We start from the raw sequence: 16,114 nt of genomic DNA, 5'->3' as shown, positions 1-16,114 counted from the left end.
AAGTTATCCAGCTGCGTCGACCCACCGCATTTTATCGTGCAAGACATGTGATCTGTTCTATACATCGTACGTTGTCTAACTTCTCTGCGTCAAGTCTTCTCTTCTTGTTTTCTCTCCTTTACCTAACCAAATTATCTCTCTCTCTCTAATCTCCTTCTTCAATGGCTTCTCTTCACTTTCTTCTTTCCTTTCTCTTCTTTCTTTACCAATCAGTTCATGCCCAGATCTCCTCCTCACCAGATTCTTTTCATCTTCCTGTTACTAAAGATCTTTCAACTCTTCAATACATTACCCGAATCAACCATGGAGCTCTTCAAATACCCACCAATCTTGTAATTGATCTTGATGGCGCACATCTCTGGCTTGATTGTGCCTCTTCAGAACAAGTTTCTTCATCTTTACGTTTAATACCCAGTTGCTCAATTCAGTGTTCAATGGCAAAACCCGGCCATAAGAGTTGCAATCATCACTCGAGTTGTGATATTTTTACACAAAATGGCATCATTCAGTTGGTAAAGACAGGGGAGCTTGTAGAAGACGTGTTAGCAATCCCATCTGTTGATGGGTCAAATTCAGGTACAAATTTTGAAATTGAGAATTTTATCTTAGCTTGTGCTCCTGCGACTCTTTTAGATGGTCTAGCTAGTGGTGCTCAAGGTATGTTAGGCTTAGGAAGGAGTAAGATTGCTTTACAATCACAGCTTGCTGCAAGATTTGATTTCCACAGGAAATTTGCTACTTGCTTGTCCTCCTCTAATGGTGTTATACTATTTGGTAACGTGGGTAGTGACTCAATTTCTGACCCAGAAATTTTAAGGTCACTAAGTTACTCTCCTTTAGTCACCAAACCAGATGGTAGCTCGCTAGAATATTTCATAGAAGTCAGGTCTATCAAGATTAATGGAAAGAAACTGGCTTTAGGCCAAGAGGGCATCGGATTTACAAAAATAAGCACAATTGTTCCTTATACCACTCTGGAGAGTTCAATTTATGAAACATTTATTAAAGCTTATTTGAAGGCTGCAAATTCTATGAATTTGATAAGGGTGGCTTCTGTGGCACCATTTGGACTCTGTTTTAGCTCAAAGGGAATTGAAAGATCAATCTTGGGTCCAAATGTTCCTGCAATTGATCTAGTGCTGCAAAGCGAGATGGTGAAATGGAGATTACATGGTGGGAATTCTATGGTGGAAGTGAATGATGAGGCGATGTGCTTGGGATTCTTGGATGGTGGACTGGATCCAAAGAACTCGATTGTAATAGGAGGGCTTCAACTAGAGGATACCCTTTTAGAATTTGATTTAGGTACTTCTATGTTAGGATTTAGTTTGCCTCTTTTGCAGAGGCAAACTTCCTGTTCTAACTTCTTACTGGAATCCATGGTTGGGTCCTTGTAATTCCTCGGTTTTTGATTTTCCTTTTTTTCTTTTGTCTGTAGTAAAGTTGGTACGGGCTAGTACCGGCCAATCAGAATTTTGTTCAACTTTTATCCTCTTAAGATAATTAATATGGAATGTTAATCAAGTAATCCTATATCCAATTTATGTAAAATAACAAGTTCAAGTAAAGGAAAAAAAGAAAAACAAAATGGGTACAGGAATTGTATGGTTTGAAATGTTTATTAGTCTCAAGAATGGACAAAAGCACTGGCATGTTTCATGCGAGGCAGGCAGCATTCCATGGACGATCCTTTACTTTCTTTTTTTGGCTTTTCAGCCGAATTTGAGGCTTTTATATGACACAGTGTGATCAATATAAATACTCCTAACATCAGCATGTGCATAAAATTCCTAAAATTTGAAATTATGGCCCTAACATCAGGCATGTGCACAAAATTAATGCATCATTTAAAATAATAACATCTCTCCTTTGCAATAATAGGTGGTCTGCTCCTGTAGTTTATCGCCACCTATATGGACCTTAAGTGCCCGACTATTTTATAGATAGAAAAGACAATGCCAACCTGGACTTAAGAGAATTAAATAATCTGTCTTCACAATAATTTATTGCTAGAAATGCACATGTATTAATCTCTCGGCAAATGATAATCAACTGAAGTGCAGTGCACATGTATTTATCTTTGGGGTGGTTGCCTTCTGATTTGTACCCACCAGTAATAGTGATTTATGCTATACAAACAAAACCAAACAAAACAAAACAAAAAACCCCTCCATCCCTTGAACTCATTCTTCAAATTCTTACAAGTTATTATGAATTAATAAGAATATTTCAAGCTAGCTGTAATGATAAACTCCATCCATGTCATAAAAGATGAGAAAATGTGAGATTATGGATTTGGATGAGATCCGAAAGACAGAAAATGAAAAGATAAAATCAAAGATAGTGTTCAATAAAATATAGACCTAAACCATGAGATGAATTGATGTAAAGATTTTGAAAGGGGAAAACGACATGCCACAACGTATGATTGACGGATATTCTAAGTTGGAACCTTTCCTAGCTTTTTCTTAAATCTCAGTTCAAGTTTTGATTTCTTTTATATCAAAGACTCTTTGTTTCAGAATAAGAATGATGAATATCAGGAGTCATTTTGTGAATGAGCAAGACTAATTAAATATCTATAGAGCGGTAATAGTTATTTTTTTTTATCAATTTAAATCATTAAATTATATTTAAGGATAAATGATATTTTTTATTAAAATTGAGTTAATTTAATTAAGAATAGAGTTAAATGAATTAGAGAGAATTGAACTTGAATTTAATCATTGTCTTTATAAACTGAACTATTTTAACATTAATTGTTAATAAATCTTGAAAAATCATTTTGAAATTTAATAGTCTAATTAATTAAGAGTTTTTACAGCAATTCATCTTTAAGCATTACAAAAAAAGTTCTCTCCTATTTTCTTAAATTTTGTACATTGTTTAAAATTAAAATTAAAATTTGATAGATCAATAATTGTATAGCTTATTTGGATTATCTTTTGGATTATTGTAGTATCTAAAAAATCATTTTGATATTTAAGTTAGTATTTAAAATATATAAAAAATTGAAATTGTATTACTTGGTAAATAAAATTTGTTGTAATAAAAAGTGGTTTCTTCAAGCATTGTGGGTGTGTCTGCATATTACTTGAGATGGCGATTTAGTCATGAATATATATTAGGACGATTTGGACATGTAATGCCTAGTTTGGGAAATCCCTATTCAATGGGTATGTATCAATATCTATTTTGGAATCAAAGAAGTTAAAGAATTCAATTCTTTAGAGTTACTGAAAATGGCCTCTGAGATTGATGTGAAAGTATTAAATATGAACTACCTTGTGATCATGCTTGTGGTTCACTTCAAACCCTTGATCAACACAGTTGACCGTATGAGGAATATGCGATGCCATGGTTCGAATAAAATCAACTAAATCTTAATTATCGACTTATCTTGTCACACTTGACCTGTCAACATTTTATTAATCCAAAGTCTCATCTTGAGAAAACATCAAACTGAAAGACAATATTAATAAAAATGGAATGTTCCACCTAGTGCTTCCTTCTCTTTGCAAATTGCAAATTGCAATCTCGACGTACAGGCAAAATACTGCTAAAGAGGATAAAGTATCAATTTTCTTTTTCATCCAAATAAAGTAATAAAAATTATTAGATAGATTTAGTTTATCATATGATTGATTTCTTCAAATCATTGGTTAATATGTCACCACTTCATAAGCCGCCTATAAAGATTCATGCGTAGTCATACACAAAAATGTATGCATATTTCCACTATAAACAGGCACTGAGACTCATTGCTTCTGCACACCCATCAACTCTCTTTCCAATTACCCACATCTTAAAACAGCAACAATGACTCTCTCTCAATGATTCTCTTTTGTTCCTTTCTCTTCTTCATTTCCCCTTGCATTGCCCAGACATCATCCAGGCCAAAAGCACTACTTCTTCCTGTAACTAAGGACCCTTCAAGCCTATTTTGTACTTTACCCAATTCAACCAAAAATACCTCTTGTGCCTGTATTTACAAATAATTTCTTTTATTCTCTAGAAATTTGTATCTCTTATATTCAATTCCTATCAACATTGCCAAATTATATTATTAATTTAATAGTTATAATATTAATTGTATATTTTATGTATATCCCCCACTCAGTTCAAATCTTGGATCCACCTCTAGTTGTAAGTCTATCTTTTTGATTGAAAAATAGCGGTCATGCATGATTGCTGGAGCTTGTCTCATAAATTAATGTAATAATATGTGCTATATCTATAGCCCTAAACAAAATATACTTATTATATATGTTGCTTCTTTTTTCTTCTAAAATAGAAATTCTTGCTGTAGTGTATCTAGCAAGTAAATTACATCATTCAAATTTATATTTTGAAAATTTTCGTAAACTATCTATGCAATTAAATAAATAATAAGGAATTATTGATAATTCATTGAAATTGAAAGTGACACTATATTCATATTTAACGAAAGATATGATAATTTATATTATCAAGAAAACATACACGATCTATTAAATATATATATATATATATAACTAAAGGGTTTGTCAAATTTATACCGTCCACCCATGAAGAATTACCCTGATATTATCTACATTACAAAAAACAATGTTCTTTAATGTTAGATATGGACAATTGACTAGAATGCTTTCGTATCAAATATTATAATATTAAATCTGCTTCTCTGATTAAATAATAATAATAAAATAATTAATTAGCTATAATTTTTTCTCAATCATAAATCGCATAAGCAAAAAATGAGAGTATTTAATTATAGAGTAATGTTGTATAGCTATCTTTTCTTATTTCATCTCTTGCTTACCTGATGTGGTATTTATTATTTTTATAGAATTATTTTTAAAATAAAAATAATAAATGTCATATAAGGTGGCCAATATGTAGAACAAAATATGAGATTTTACTAAAATACTATTGTGGCATTCTATCATTATAAGTCTATTTTTTAATTATAGACTATTAATTATTATTTTAATTAATTAATTTATTTATATATTCTTCTACTAATATAAATTGTGAATAAATTTATATATAATTTTTAATTATTTATACGAGTCAAAATTTTATGGTTGAATCTTATAGTTGTCAAGTACCACTAATTAAATTCTAAAAATAAATAAAAATAATATATTCAATTGATCAATAATTAAATACTATATATAATTGACTAATTTAGTATTTAATTATATTAATAAATTATTAAAATTAAAATAATATTATTATTTATAGATTTATATGATACTAGAATGACTCCAAAATGCAATGGAATATTTAGCATTTAATTCAAATCCAGCAAATTGTGAATTAATTGATAAAGTAAGATCAAGGTCAGTTTTGTTGATAAGCTGGCATGCATGTATCCTGTAGTTGCCATCGTTGACGAAACCTACAGCCACATTTGCTTGTTTATCTTTTGTTAATAATCACAATCAATCGTTAATTAAGAAAACAAAATGACAAAAGAGGAAATGTGATGGAAACAACAGAAGGATGCAAAGGAACTATTATAAATAGAGCATTTGCATCTTTCACTTCTTCACTACTTCCTCTCACCTCTTCCTTAACATCATCAACAATGTCTTCCTTATTTTGTAGTTTCCTCCTTCTTTGTTCTCTTCTCTTCTGCATCTCTCCTTCAACAGCTGAAACAGTACCTTTTCGTCCAAAAGCTCTAGTTCTTCCGGTCTTTAAAGACAAATGCACTAACCAATATATCACGCAGATCAAGCAAAGGACCCCTCTTGTGCCAGTTAAACTAATTGTTGATCTTGGTGCAAGATTCATGTGGGTTGATTGCGAAGAAGGTTATGTCTCTTCTTCGTATACGCCTGTAAGTTGCGACTCTCTCCTTTGCAAACTTGCTAATTCACTTGCTTGTGCTACTGAGTGTAATTCAACCCCAAAGCCAGGCTGTCACAATAATACATGTGCCCATTCCCCTGAAAACCCAGTGATACGCCTTGGGACTAGTGGTCAGATTGGTCAGGATGTTGTCTCTCTTCAATCTTTCAATGGAAAAACTCCTGACAGGATTGTTTCAGTCCCTAATTTCCCTTTCGTTTGCGGTCCGACATTCTTGTTAGAGAATCTTGCTGATGGGGTTACAGGATTGGCTGGCTTGGGAAACAGTAACATTTCTCTTCCGGCTCAATTTTCTTCTGCTTTTGGCTTCCCGAAAAAGTTTGCCGTTTGCTTGAGTAATTCTACAAAGTCCAATGGCCTGATATTTTTCGGCGATGGCCCATATTCAAACCTTCCGAATGATCTTACCTATACGCCACTTATCCACAACCCCGTGAGTACCGCAGGGGGTTCTTATCTAGGCGAAGCTTCAGTTGAATACTTCATTGGTGTGAAGTCTATCAGAATCGGTGGAAAAGATGTTAAATTTAATAAGACTCTGCTGTCCATCGATAGCGAAGGCAAGGGAGGGACCAAGATCAGCACCGTTGATCCTTACACTGTCCTGCATACCTCTATTTATAAAGCTGTTGTGAAAGCTTTTGTAAAGGAAATGGATAAGAAATTTATCCCCCAAGTGCAGCCACCTATAGCACCATTTGGAGCATGCTTTCAATCAATCGTTATTGATAGCAACGAATTTGGACCTGTTTTGCCATTCATTGATCTTGTGTTGGAAGGGCAGGGTAGTGTGACTTGGAGGATTTGGGGTGCAAATTCAATGGTGAAAATCAGTAGCTTAGTGATGTGTTTGGGATTTGTTGACGGTGGAATAGAACCTAGAACCTCCATTGTGATTGGCGGGCGTCAGATAGAGGACAATCTTCTACAGTTTGATCTTGCTTCTTCAAAACTTGGGTTCAGCTCTTCTCTGCTTGTTAAGAACGCAACCTGCTCCAACTCCAAATTTATACCAGTCTAATGCTATTTTAAATTCTTCCCTTATCAATTAAGCTTGATATTGTCAAAAAAAAAAAAAAAAAAAGAAGAAAAAGAATGTGGATCGTGAGAGCTAGCTAGCTGCTTGAGCACGTAGGATCATGAATTCTAGTTGAATTTCCTTATTTGGAATAAAGATAAAATTATATGCACGTGTATATAATCTAAGCACTTAAAAAGTTTGATGAGGTTGGCTTGGATATTTTTGTGCATCAAATAATGTAATGTGTGTCATGTTTACTTTCGGTGGAAATTTGCAAGTAATGTCAAAGGGGTTATAGTTGGATTTGAAACGAGAATGATTTGACTTACTTCTTCTGTCTCTTCTGCTTTTGATTAGCTTTGACAGGAAATGTGCCATTTTGCTTAACCTCTTTAAATGGCGAGTTGTTGTATTATCCAGTGTTGAGCCTTGTTTCAGTAGGAACCCAACATAGTTGCAACCTAAAAATAACACACCCCTATAGATACAGCAAGGTTAGAAGTTAGAAGCAAAAGAGTTTCATGGGTCTAATGGAAAATATGGACATATAAAATAAGGGACATTCAATTCATTGTTTAATGTCTGCTATATATATATATATATATATATATATATATATACTTCTTTTCACATAATTAAAAAAAAATTATCCTATACTACTTCCATGTGAAAATAGAAAATATGAATTATCTTCTAATCATACTCGTAGTTCAAAGAACTGACGTAGGCATGTCCTATATGGTGATTACAATAACAATTATCTGATTCTTTAATTATTGAGATCAATGAGGATAACAGAATTTGACTTGTCAACAATCTTTTGGTCTAAAGTCTCTTTGGAATAATGTTTGGAGAATACGTGTTTGACACTTGTCCCACATCAAATGAGTAACGTGATTTGTCTCTTATTAATAATAAATAAACTCCCAGAAAATCAATAGATAATAGATGAAGACTCTTAAACTGAGACCAACCTATTTTCTGAAATGCGAAAATACATCAAAACCACTGCTGACTGGTATTAAACACAGTAATATGATTTAACCAAGCAACAGGATGAGAAGGGCCCAGCACACAAAGAGACAGCAGCCTGGAACGAGAGAGAAGTCAATACAATAAAGCAGAGGCTTTACTGCTGTCCAGAGAACAATAGATTGAGCCACCCAAGTGGAACAATTCGCTGGAAGTGCCATTCTAGATACAAAATTATACACAAAAAATGAAAAAGATTTCTTTGCACCTTCAGTTCAACCTGATATTTCATATCCTTTGCAAATTGCAATGCATCCGCAGAAACAAAACACTCTGCTAAAGTGGATAAAGTCTCAAATTCTAGTAAAACAAAAACAAACTAATTAAATAATAGCTTTTTCAAGTCATTGGGTCAATATGGAACCACTTGACGAGCCGCCTATAAAGATTATCCGCATACTTATAAACCGATATTTCTACTCTAAATAGGTATTGAAACTCTTTGCAATTACCCGTATCTCATAACAACAGCAATGGCTCTCTCTCGCAATCTCATTATCCTTTGTTCCCTTCTCTTCTTCATTTCCCCTTGTATTTCCCAAACATCATTCAGGCCAAAAGCACTGCTTCTTCCCGTAACTAAAGACCCTTCAACTCTTTTGTACTTTACCCAATTCAACCAAAGAACTCCTCTTGTGCCTGTACATACAATTCTTGATCTTGGTGGTCTCTATCTTTGGGTTGATTGTGACAGAGGCTACGTCTCTTCCACATATAGACCCGCACGTTGCAACTCAGCCCAATGCAACCTTGCCAATGCAAATGGCTGTATCACTGCCTGCTTTGATGCTCCAAGGCCAGGTTGCAACAACAACACATGTGCTTTGCTTGTTGACAACACGGTAACAAATATTGGTACTGACGGTGAGCTTGGTCAGGATGTTGTCTCACTCCAATCAACTGATGGATCCAATCCTGGCAGAGTCGTTTCAGTTTCTAATTTTCTTTTCGTATGTGCTCCTTCATTTATCTTGAATGGTCTTCCAAGTGGTACTGAAGGTATGGCTGGTCTTGGAAGGACTAAAGTTTCCCTCCCTTCTCAATTTGCTGCTGCTTTTAGCTTTAACAGGAAGTTTGCCATTTGTTTAAGCTCTTCTAAAGGTGTTGTGTTCTTTGGTAAGGAGCCTTATATTATTCAACCAAATATCGATGTCTCGAAAATTCTCACTTACACTCCATTAATAATCAACCCAGTAAGTACAGCAGCTGCTTTTGTTCAAGGTGATCCTTCTTCTGATTACTTCATTGGCGTTAAGTCCATCAACATCAATGGAAAACCTGTTCCATTGAATACGACATTGCTATCAATCAACAGTCAGACAGGTTTCGGTGGAACCATGATTAGCACTGTAGTTCCTTACACTGTAATGGAAACTACAATCTACAATGCTTTCGTTAATGCTTTTGTTAAAGAACTTGTTGATGTTCCTAGAGTGGCATCTGTGGCACCTTTTGGGGCTTGCTTTGACGCGAGCAAGATTGTTGGCACTCGCCTCGGGGCAGCGGTGCCTTCTATTGATCTTGTGTTGCAGAGCAGCAATGTATTTTGGAGGATTGTCGGTGCAAACTCAATGGTGCAAGTTAATGAAGATGTGCTATGTCTTGGGTTCGTGGATGGTGGTGAAAATCCAAGGACTTCAATTGTTATTGGCGGGCATCAATTGGAGGATAATCTGTTACAGTTTGATCTTGCTACTTCAAGACTTGGGTTCAGTTCTTCATTGTTTTCCAGACAAACTACCTGTGCCAACTTCGACTTCACCCCTAAAGCTTAGATGATCAGATGTAAATGCCCATTAATATTTTTATTTTATTTTTGCATGCTGTATTATTACTGTTTGTTGTAAGTTTTTATATTTGATTGCAGAATAATGGCCATGCATCATTCCTAGAGCTGGCCTCACCAATTAATGTCATGTTATGTTGAATTCTTATAATAAAAACACATTTAAAAAAAAAAAAAATCTCTATATATTGTCTGCAGCAAGCAAATTACATAATCCAAATTCCTTTTTTGATAAATGCACATAAATAATCCATGTAATTATATAAATAAAACATAATTGTTGATAATTAATCGAAATTGAAAGTGACACTATTTTTATATTATACAAAACACAATCTTTTTTATCAACAAAACGTATATAATCTCTTAAATATAACTTTGTCAAATTTATATCGTTCACGCATGAAGAATACCACCCTTGCAGAGGACGTGGCATTATCTACATTTCAACAATAATTATTTTTGCTTAAATTAATATCATGTTCTTTATTGGAGGGTATAGAGAATAGAGTAGAAATGAAATAATATAAATGAAATGACAAATGATTAAATAATCAATTGGATGCAAGTTATCCCTATCCAAAATTGAAATTAGCGGTCAGTTTTAGCCATAGCGTCTAGAGGTTTATTTTGTTTTGTCCCTGGTTTTGGTCTAAGCTATAATTTAAATGATATTAAAAGCAATCCGTCAAAGCAAGAGATTACAAAAGATTTAATCAGATCTCCTGAATTAATTAATTTGGAAGACAGTTAAATTAATTATTGAAGCAAAGTCAAGGTCAATTTTGCTTCCAACCTGGCATGTATCCCTTAATTAGTCGCCATCTATGACGAAACCTGCTGTCGCATCAACGTATTATACAACTTTTTCTTAAATGCAAACTTAATCCAGTGCTCTTAGTCATTAAAATAACTAAGAACTTGAGAATAATTAACATATATCACATGTACAATCCAAACCCGCTATAAATATACATTGAAACTCATCACATCTCTGCACAAAAGCACTTGTTTTGCAACCCATCAACAATGGCTAAACTTCTTATTATCTTCTGCTCTCTTATGCTCTTCTTCGTATACCCTTCAATAGCTGATCAAACATCTTTCAGACCCAAAGCTCTTGTCCTTCCAGTATCAAGAGATCCATCAACTCTTCAATATCTTACTTCAATCAACCAAAGAACCCCTCTTGTTCCAGTCAAATTAACTCTTGATCTTGGTGGTCAATATCTCTGGGTTGATTGTGACCAAGGCTATGTTTCCTCCTCCTATAAACCTGTCCGTTGCAGATCAGCTCAATGTTCACTTGCCAAGTCAAAAAGTTGTATATCAGAATGCTTTTCTAGTCCAAGACCAGGATGCAACAATGATACGTGTGCCTTGCTTCCTGATAATACAGTAACACATTCTGGTACCAGTGGTGAAGTTGGTCAGGACGTTGTAACTGTTCAATCTACAGATGGATTCAGTCCAGGTAGAGTGGTTTCAGTTCCTAAATTGATTTTCACTTGCGCCACGACATTTCTTTTGGAAGGTCTTGCTAGTGGTGTAAAGGGTATGGCTGGACTTGGCAGGACCAAGATTTCACTCCCTTCTCAATTCTCTGCTGCTTTTAGCTTTGACAGAAAATTTGCCATTTGCTTAACCTCATCAAATGCCAAGGGTATTGTGTTCTTTGGTGACGGACCTTATGTTTTTCTTCCAAATATTGATGTTTCTAAGTCTCTTATTTACACCCCATTAATCCTTAACCCAGTAAGCACAGCATCTGCATTTTTTAAAGGTGACCCTTCGTCTGAATACTTCATTGGAGTCAAGTCAATCAAGATCAATGGAAAAGCTGTTCCATTAAACACATCATTGCTATTTATTGATAAAGAAGGAGTTGGAGGAACCAAGATTAGTACTGTAGATCCTTATACAGTACTAGAAACAACCATTTATCAGGCTGTCACTAAAGTTTTTATCAAAGAGCTAGCTGAAGTACCTAGAGTCGCACCTGTATCACCTTTTGGGGTCTGCTTCAACTCGAGCAACATTGGCAGCACTAGAGTTGGGCCAGCAGTGCCTCAAATTGATCTCGTCTTGCAAAGCAGTAGTGTTTTTTGGAGGATTTTTGGTGCAAATTCAATGGTGCAAGTTAAAAGTGATGTGCTATGTCTTGGATTTGTGGATGGAGGATTAAATCCCAGAACTTCAATAGTCATTGGAGGGCATCAAATAGAGGACAATCTTCTACAGTTTGATCTAGCCGCTTCAAAACTTGGGTTCAGTTCTTCACTCTTGTTTAGACAAACAACATGTGCCAATTTCAACTTCACCTCCAAAGCCTAAATTAAGAATTAATTTCTCGATATCTTTCACCAGCATCATTTGTATTATTTAAGTAATACTATTTAATAATGTTGGAAGAATAATGTATACCCGCTAGTGCTGGACTTGCCAAGCACCATGGGATATGATTCCTTTATTCTTCTTCCAGTTCTAATAAATAAATGATAATTAATATTAATGATTGAATTATTCAAAATCTTAGCCGGATTTCCCCAAAATGGAAAAAAAAGAAAGAAAAGAAACTCCAAAAGTTCTTTTAAAACATGTGTTTATGTGAAGTTTTACATTTTTATGAGTGAATATTATGGACCAAAGTAGAATATAACATCTCAAGAATTTTGATATTGATCTCGATAATTACAGTACTGAACGCTACAAAATTTTGTGGGCACTTATATAAACAAAATGTTGCTAATATTTGAGAGATATCAATATCAATATTAATGTTCATTAATTATTTTCTTTTTTATTTTAAAATTTTAATTTGTTTCGTTTCTAAAATTTAATTTTAATGTTAGTTATATTTAGTCATATTGTATTGACATGTTATATGTTTCTCTTAAATTAATTTTTTTTTTTACTTGCTATTTTTGAGATATATTAATCTTTCATATGAGAATATGATTAAATTAAATAATTAAAATTAAATAAATTTAAATTTTAAAACAAAAAAAATAAAAATTTATTGTATTTAAGTACTTGAACGATTAAATCTAAAAATTTGGTAAATTTTTAAATATTTTTAATATTAAATGATTGAGCGAGACCTCAATATGCTTATATTTAGATATATTAAACACCTCAAACATGCATACAGTTGAAGAGCTGTACTTTATATTCCGCCAAGCCCCATTCGCACCAAATAAATGGGTATTATATATGACTTACTTTGTCATTGCCACTCTACTTCCTGCTATGTATTTCGTGCTCACCCCTTCTTAACTACGAAACGAAAGTCTCCTTCTTTAATGCCTCTCAGAAAAGTTAAATGTAATAAAAGATCTGGCAGAGGAGCACACAATATTAAAAGAAGGTCAATTTCTTTGTGAATAACCTGTGGGAGTGGGAGTGGGATGGTTGCCCCCCGCTGACTTAACCCACAGCTATATTCACTCATTTTTGTCAAATCTTTTTCCAGTTCAAACTTACGATTGTGTCTGATTGAAACTCAATAGGTTGAATGCTGCACGGACATAAGACTAGTAAACTATAATGTCAAGTGGATCATATCTTTTCTTTTGTTTTAGATTCTACTCCCATGTGCACATATTTAGTACAATGCCATCTTATCAGTCAAATACAACTAAACTAAATCTTTTTCTTTGAGATAGGAGTAAGAGTTTACAACTTTGTATTAAATCCGGTATATTGCTAAAACAAAATAAGTTTAAGTAATTAAATCAATGGCAAGTAAAAATTAATTGAAGCAAAAAAAAAAAAAGGGAGCAGAAGGCCACCTATTATAAATATAGCATTGCGCCTTTCAATTCTTTACTACTCCCTTCCAAGATCTTCTTTAACAATGGCTTCCTTATTTATAATTTCCTCTTTTCTTTGTTCTCTTCTCTTTTGCATCTCTCCTTCAGTAGCTGGAATAGTACCTTTCCGTCCAAAAGCTCTAGTTCTTCCAGTCTTCAAAGACAAATGCACTAACCAATATATTACCCAAATCAAGCAAAGGACACCTCTTGTGCCAGTTAAATTTATAGTGGATCTTGGTGCAAGATTCATGTGGGTTAACTGTGAAGAAGGCTATGTCTCTTCTTCATATAGGCCTGTAAGTTGCGACTCTGTCCTTTGCACACTTGCTAATTCACATGCCTGTGATACCGAGTGTTATTCAACCCCGAAACCAGACTGCCACAATAACACATGCGCCCATTCCCCTGGAAACCCAGTAATACACCTTAGCACTGGTGGTCAGATTGGTCAGGATATTGTTTCTCTTCAATCTTTCAATGGAAAAACTCCTGACAGGATTGTTTCAGTCCCTAATTTCCCTTTTGTTTGCAGTTCAACACTCATGTTAGAGAATCTTGCTAATGGAGTTACCGGTATGGCTGGCTTGGGAAGAACTCGCATCTCCATGCCTGCTCAATTTTCTGCTGCTTTTGGCTTCTAAAGAAAATTTTCCATTTGCTTGAGTTCTTCCACAAAACCCAATGGGGCAATACTTTTCGGAGACGGACCTCGTTCAATCGTTCCAAAGGATCTTCTTATCTACACTCCACTTATAAAAAATCCTGTGAGTACCCTAGGACCAGAGAATAATGTCGTACCGACAACATCTAGTGACTATTTCATTTCAGTAAACTCAATCAGAGTCGGTGGAAAAGATATTAAAGTTAACAAGACTTTGCTCTCGATCAATAATAAAGGCAAGGGAGGAACCAGGATCAGCACGATCAAACCTTACACGATGTTACATACTTCTCTTTATAAAGCTCTTGTCACAGCTTTTGTCAGAGCTTATGGTGTAATCCCTCATGTTGAACCACCATTTGGAGCATGCTTTCCATCATTTAGCGATGAATTGGGACCAAAGGTGCCTTTTATTGATCTAGTGCTGGAAGGTCAGGGCAGTGTGTATTGGAGGATTTCGAGCGCAAATTCACTGGTGAAAATCAGTAGTATTGTGACGTGTTTGGGATTTGTTGATGGTGGACCAGACCCTTTTACCTCAATTGTCATTGGCGGGTGTCAACTAGAAGACAATCTGCTACAATTTGATCTTGCTTCTTCAAGACTTGGGTTCAGTTCTTCCCTCCTTGCTAGGAACACCAGCTGCTCCAACTTCACCTAATTAATGTATTTTATTTTCCTTGTTGCGAAGTTGAATACTAAGGAAAAGAAAAATAATGATCTAGATCTTGAGATAGCTGTTTCGAGCAGATTCGATATCTGTAACTAAATAAATTTTATCTCCTTTGAGTAAAGATTAATAACTAGTTGATTTATGACAGCATGTGATTGGGTAAATAATTCCTTAGAAACCTTGCATAGTCAACCAAATCTTAGTTAACATACTATATTGGTTGAATACTTCGTTATACTTAAAGTCCATCAGAGTTGGTGGAAAAGAAATTAAAGTAAAAAGGCCTCTGCTTTTCATTGATAAGGAATGCAATGGTGGAAACAAGATCAGCACCGTTAATTCTTACACGGTCTTGGACACTTCTATCCATAAAGCAGTCGTTAAAGCTTTTGTCAAACAGATGAGATGTATCATTCAAGTGAATTACGACAACCGGACAGAAACATGTTATTCTAGATAGATTATTCTCTAAAGAATGTACTCATGAAATCACAGAGAAGCTTACTATTTGATTGCAATATATTAAGATATTTTTCCTTTTCAGATTTCTTTTTTAAAATTTATAGTGGTGTTTGATAGATAATAAACATTCTTTACAGAATTGGTGTTATGGTCCAGGATGTCATTTCACTTCAATCTATCAATGGAAAAAATCCAGGTAGGAACTTTTCAGTCCCTAATGTTCGTTTTGTTTGCGGTACAGGAGATATGTTAGAGCGTCTTGCTGATGGGATTTTGGGCATGGCTAGCTGGCTTTGGTAGAAATAACATTTCTCTTCCTGCTTATTTTTCTTCTGCTCTTGGCTTCCCATTAAATTTTTCTATTTGCTCGAGTTCTTTGACAAATTCCAGTGGCGTAATATTTTTTGATGTTGGTCCCTATTCAATTAATCTTCTCACCACTCATTCGCAATCATCCACTGACTACTTCATTGCAGTTAAGACTCTTAAATTTAAATTTAACAAAACCCTGTTGTCTATCGATAATGCAGGCAAGGGAGTAGCCAGGATCAGTGCCGTCCATCCTTACACTGTCTTGCATACTTCTATTTATAAAGCCGTTATTAAAGGTTTTGCCAAGCAGATGAAAATTTTCATTCAAGTGAATCCGGTTTATGCTTTCAGTCAACTTGCAATGGACATCAATGAATATGGACCGGTTGTTCCTTTTACTGATCTTGTATTGGAAAGTGAGGGTAGTGTTTATTGGAGGATTTGAGGTGCAAATTCAATGGTGAAGATCAATAGCCAGGGTAGAACATCATTG

General features: G+C 34.6%; 6 protein-coding genes across 6 annotated transcripts; all 6 read left to right on the top strand.

Moving 5' to 3' along the window:
- Nucleotides 1-32: 32 nt before the first annotated feature.
- On the top strand, nucleotides 33-1,528 carry LOC8271569 (probable aspartic proteinase GIP2). The gene has a single exon (XM_002517116.4). It carries the CDS (start codon nucleotides 162-164, stop codon nucleotides 1,395-1,397), a length of 1,236 nt encoding a protein of 411 aa, XP_002517162.1. The 5' UTR covers nucleotides 33-161; the 3' UTR covers nucleotides 1,398-1,528.
- Nucleotides 1,529-5,438: 3,910 nt separating this feature from the next.
- On the top strand, nucleotides 5,439-7,190 carry LOC8271570 (probable aspartic proteinase GIP2). Its single transcript, XM_002517117.4, has one exon. The coding sequence runs from the start codon at nucleotides 5,471-5,473 to the stop codon at nucleotides 6,878-6,880; it is 1,410 nt and encodes a 469-aa protein (XP_002517163.3). The 5' UTR covers nucleotides 5,439-5,470; the 3' UTR covers nucleotides 6,881-7,190.
- A 1,143-nt stretch (nucleotides 7,191-8,333) lies between these two features.
- LOC8271571 (probable aspartic proteinase GIP2) lies at nucleotides 8,334-9,830 on the top strand. Its single transcript, XM_002517118.4, has one exon. It carries the CDS (start codon nucleotides 8,386-8,388, stop codon nucleotides 9,685-9,687), a length of 1,302 nt encoding a protein of 433 aa, XP_002517164.1. The 5' UTR covers nucleotides 8,334-8,385; the 3' UTR covers nucleotides 9,688-9,830.
- Nucleotides 9,831-10,667: 837 nt separating this feature from the next.
- Nucleotides 10,668-12,210, top strand: LOC8271572 (probable aspartic proteinase GIP2). The gene has a single exon (XM_002517119.4). The coding sequence runs from the start codon at nucleotides 10,728-10,730 to the stop codon at nucleotides 12,030-12,032; it is 1,305 nt and encodes a 434-aa protein (XP_002517165.1). The 5' UTR covers nucleotides 10,668-10,727; the 3' UTR covers nucleotides 12,033-12,210.
- Nucleotides 12,211-13,163: 953 nt separating this feature from the next.
- Nucleotides 13,164-14,968, top strand: LOC8271573 (probable aspartic proteinase GIP2). Its single transcript, XM_048378893.1, is given in 1 exon segment — nucleotides 13,164-14,968. A coding segment is annotated over 1 exon segment (1,281 nt). The 5' UTR covers nucleotides 13,164-13,554; the 3' UTR covers nucleotides 14,836-14,968.
- A 488-nt stretch (nucleotides 14,969-15,456) lies between these two features.
- Nucleotides 15,457-16,066, top strand: LOC107261110 (probable aspartic proteinase GIP2). Its single transcript, XM_025156993.1, has 2 exons — nucleotides 15,457-15,605; nucleotides 15,700-16,066. Exons 1-2 carry the CDS (start codon nucleotides 15,457-15,459, stop codon nucleotides 16,064-16,066), a joined length of 516 nt encoding a protein of 171 aa, XP_025012761.1.
- The last annotated feature ends 48 nt before the right edge of the window (nucleotides 16,067-16,114 follow it).

This window comes from Ricinus communis, chromosome 9 (assembly GCF_019578655.1).
Source record: "Ricinus communis isolate WT05 ecotype wild-type chromosome 9, ASM1957865v1, whole genome shotgun sequence".
NCBI classification, from domain to species: Eukaryota; Viridiplantae; Streptophyta; class Magnoliopsida; order Malpighiales; family Euphorbiaceae; genus Ricinus; species Ricinus communis.
The sequence above is the reverse complement of the archived record's forward strand: the minus strand, read 5'-3'. Positions and strand labels throughout refer to the sequence as shown.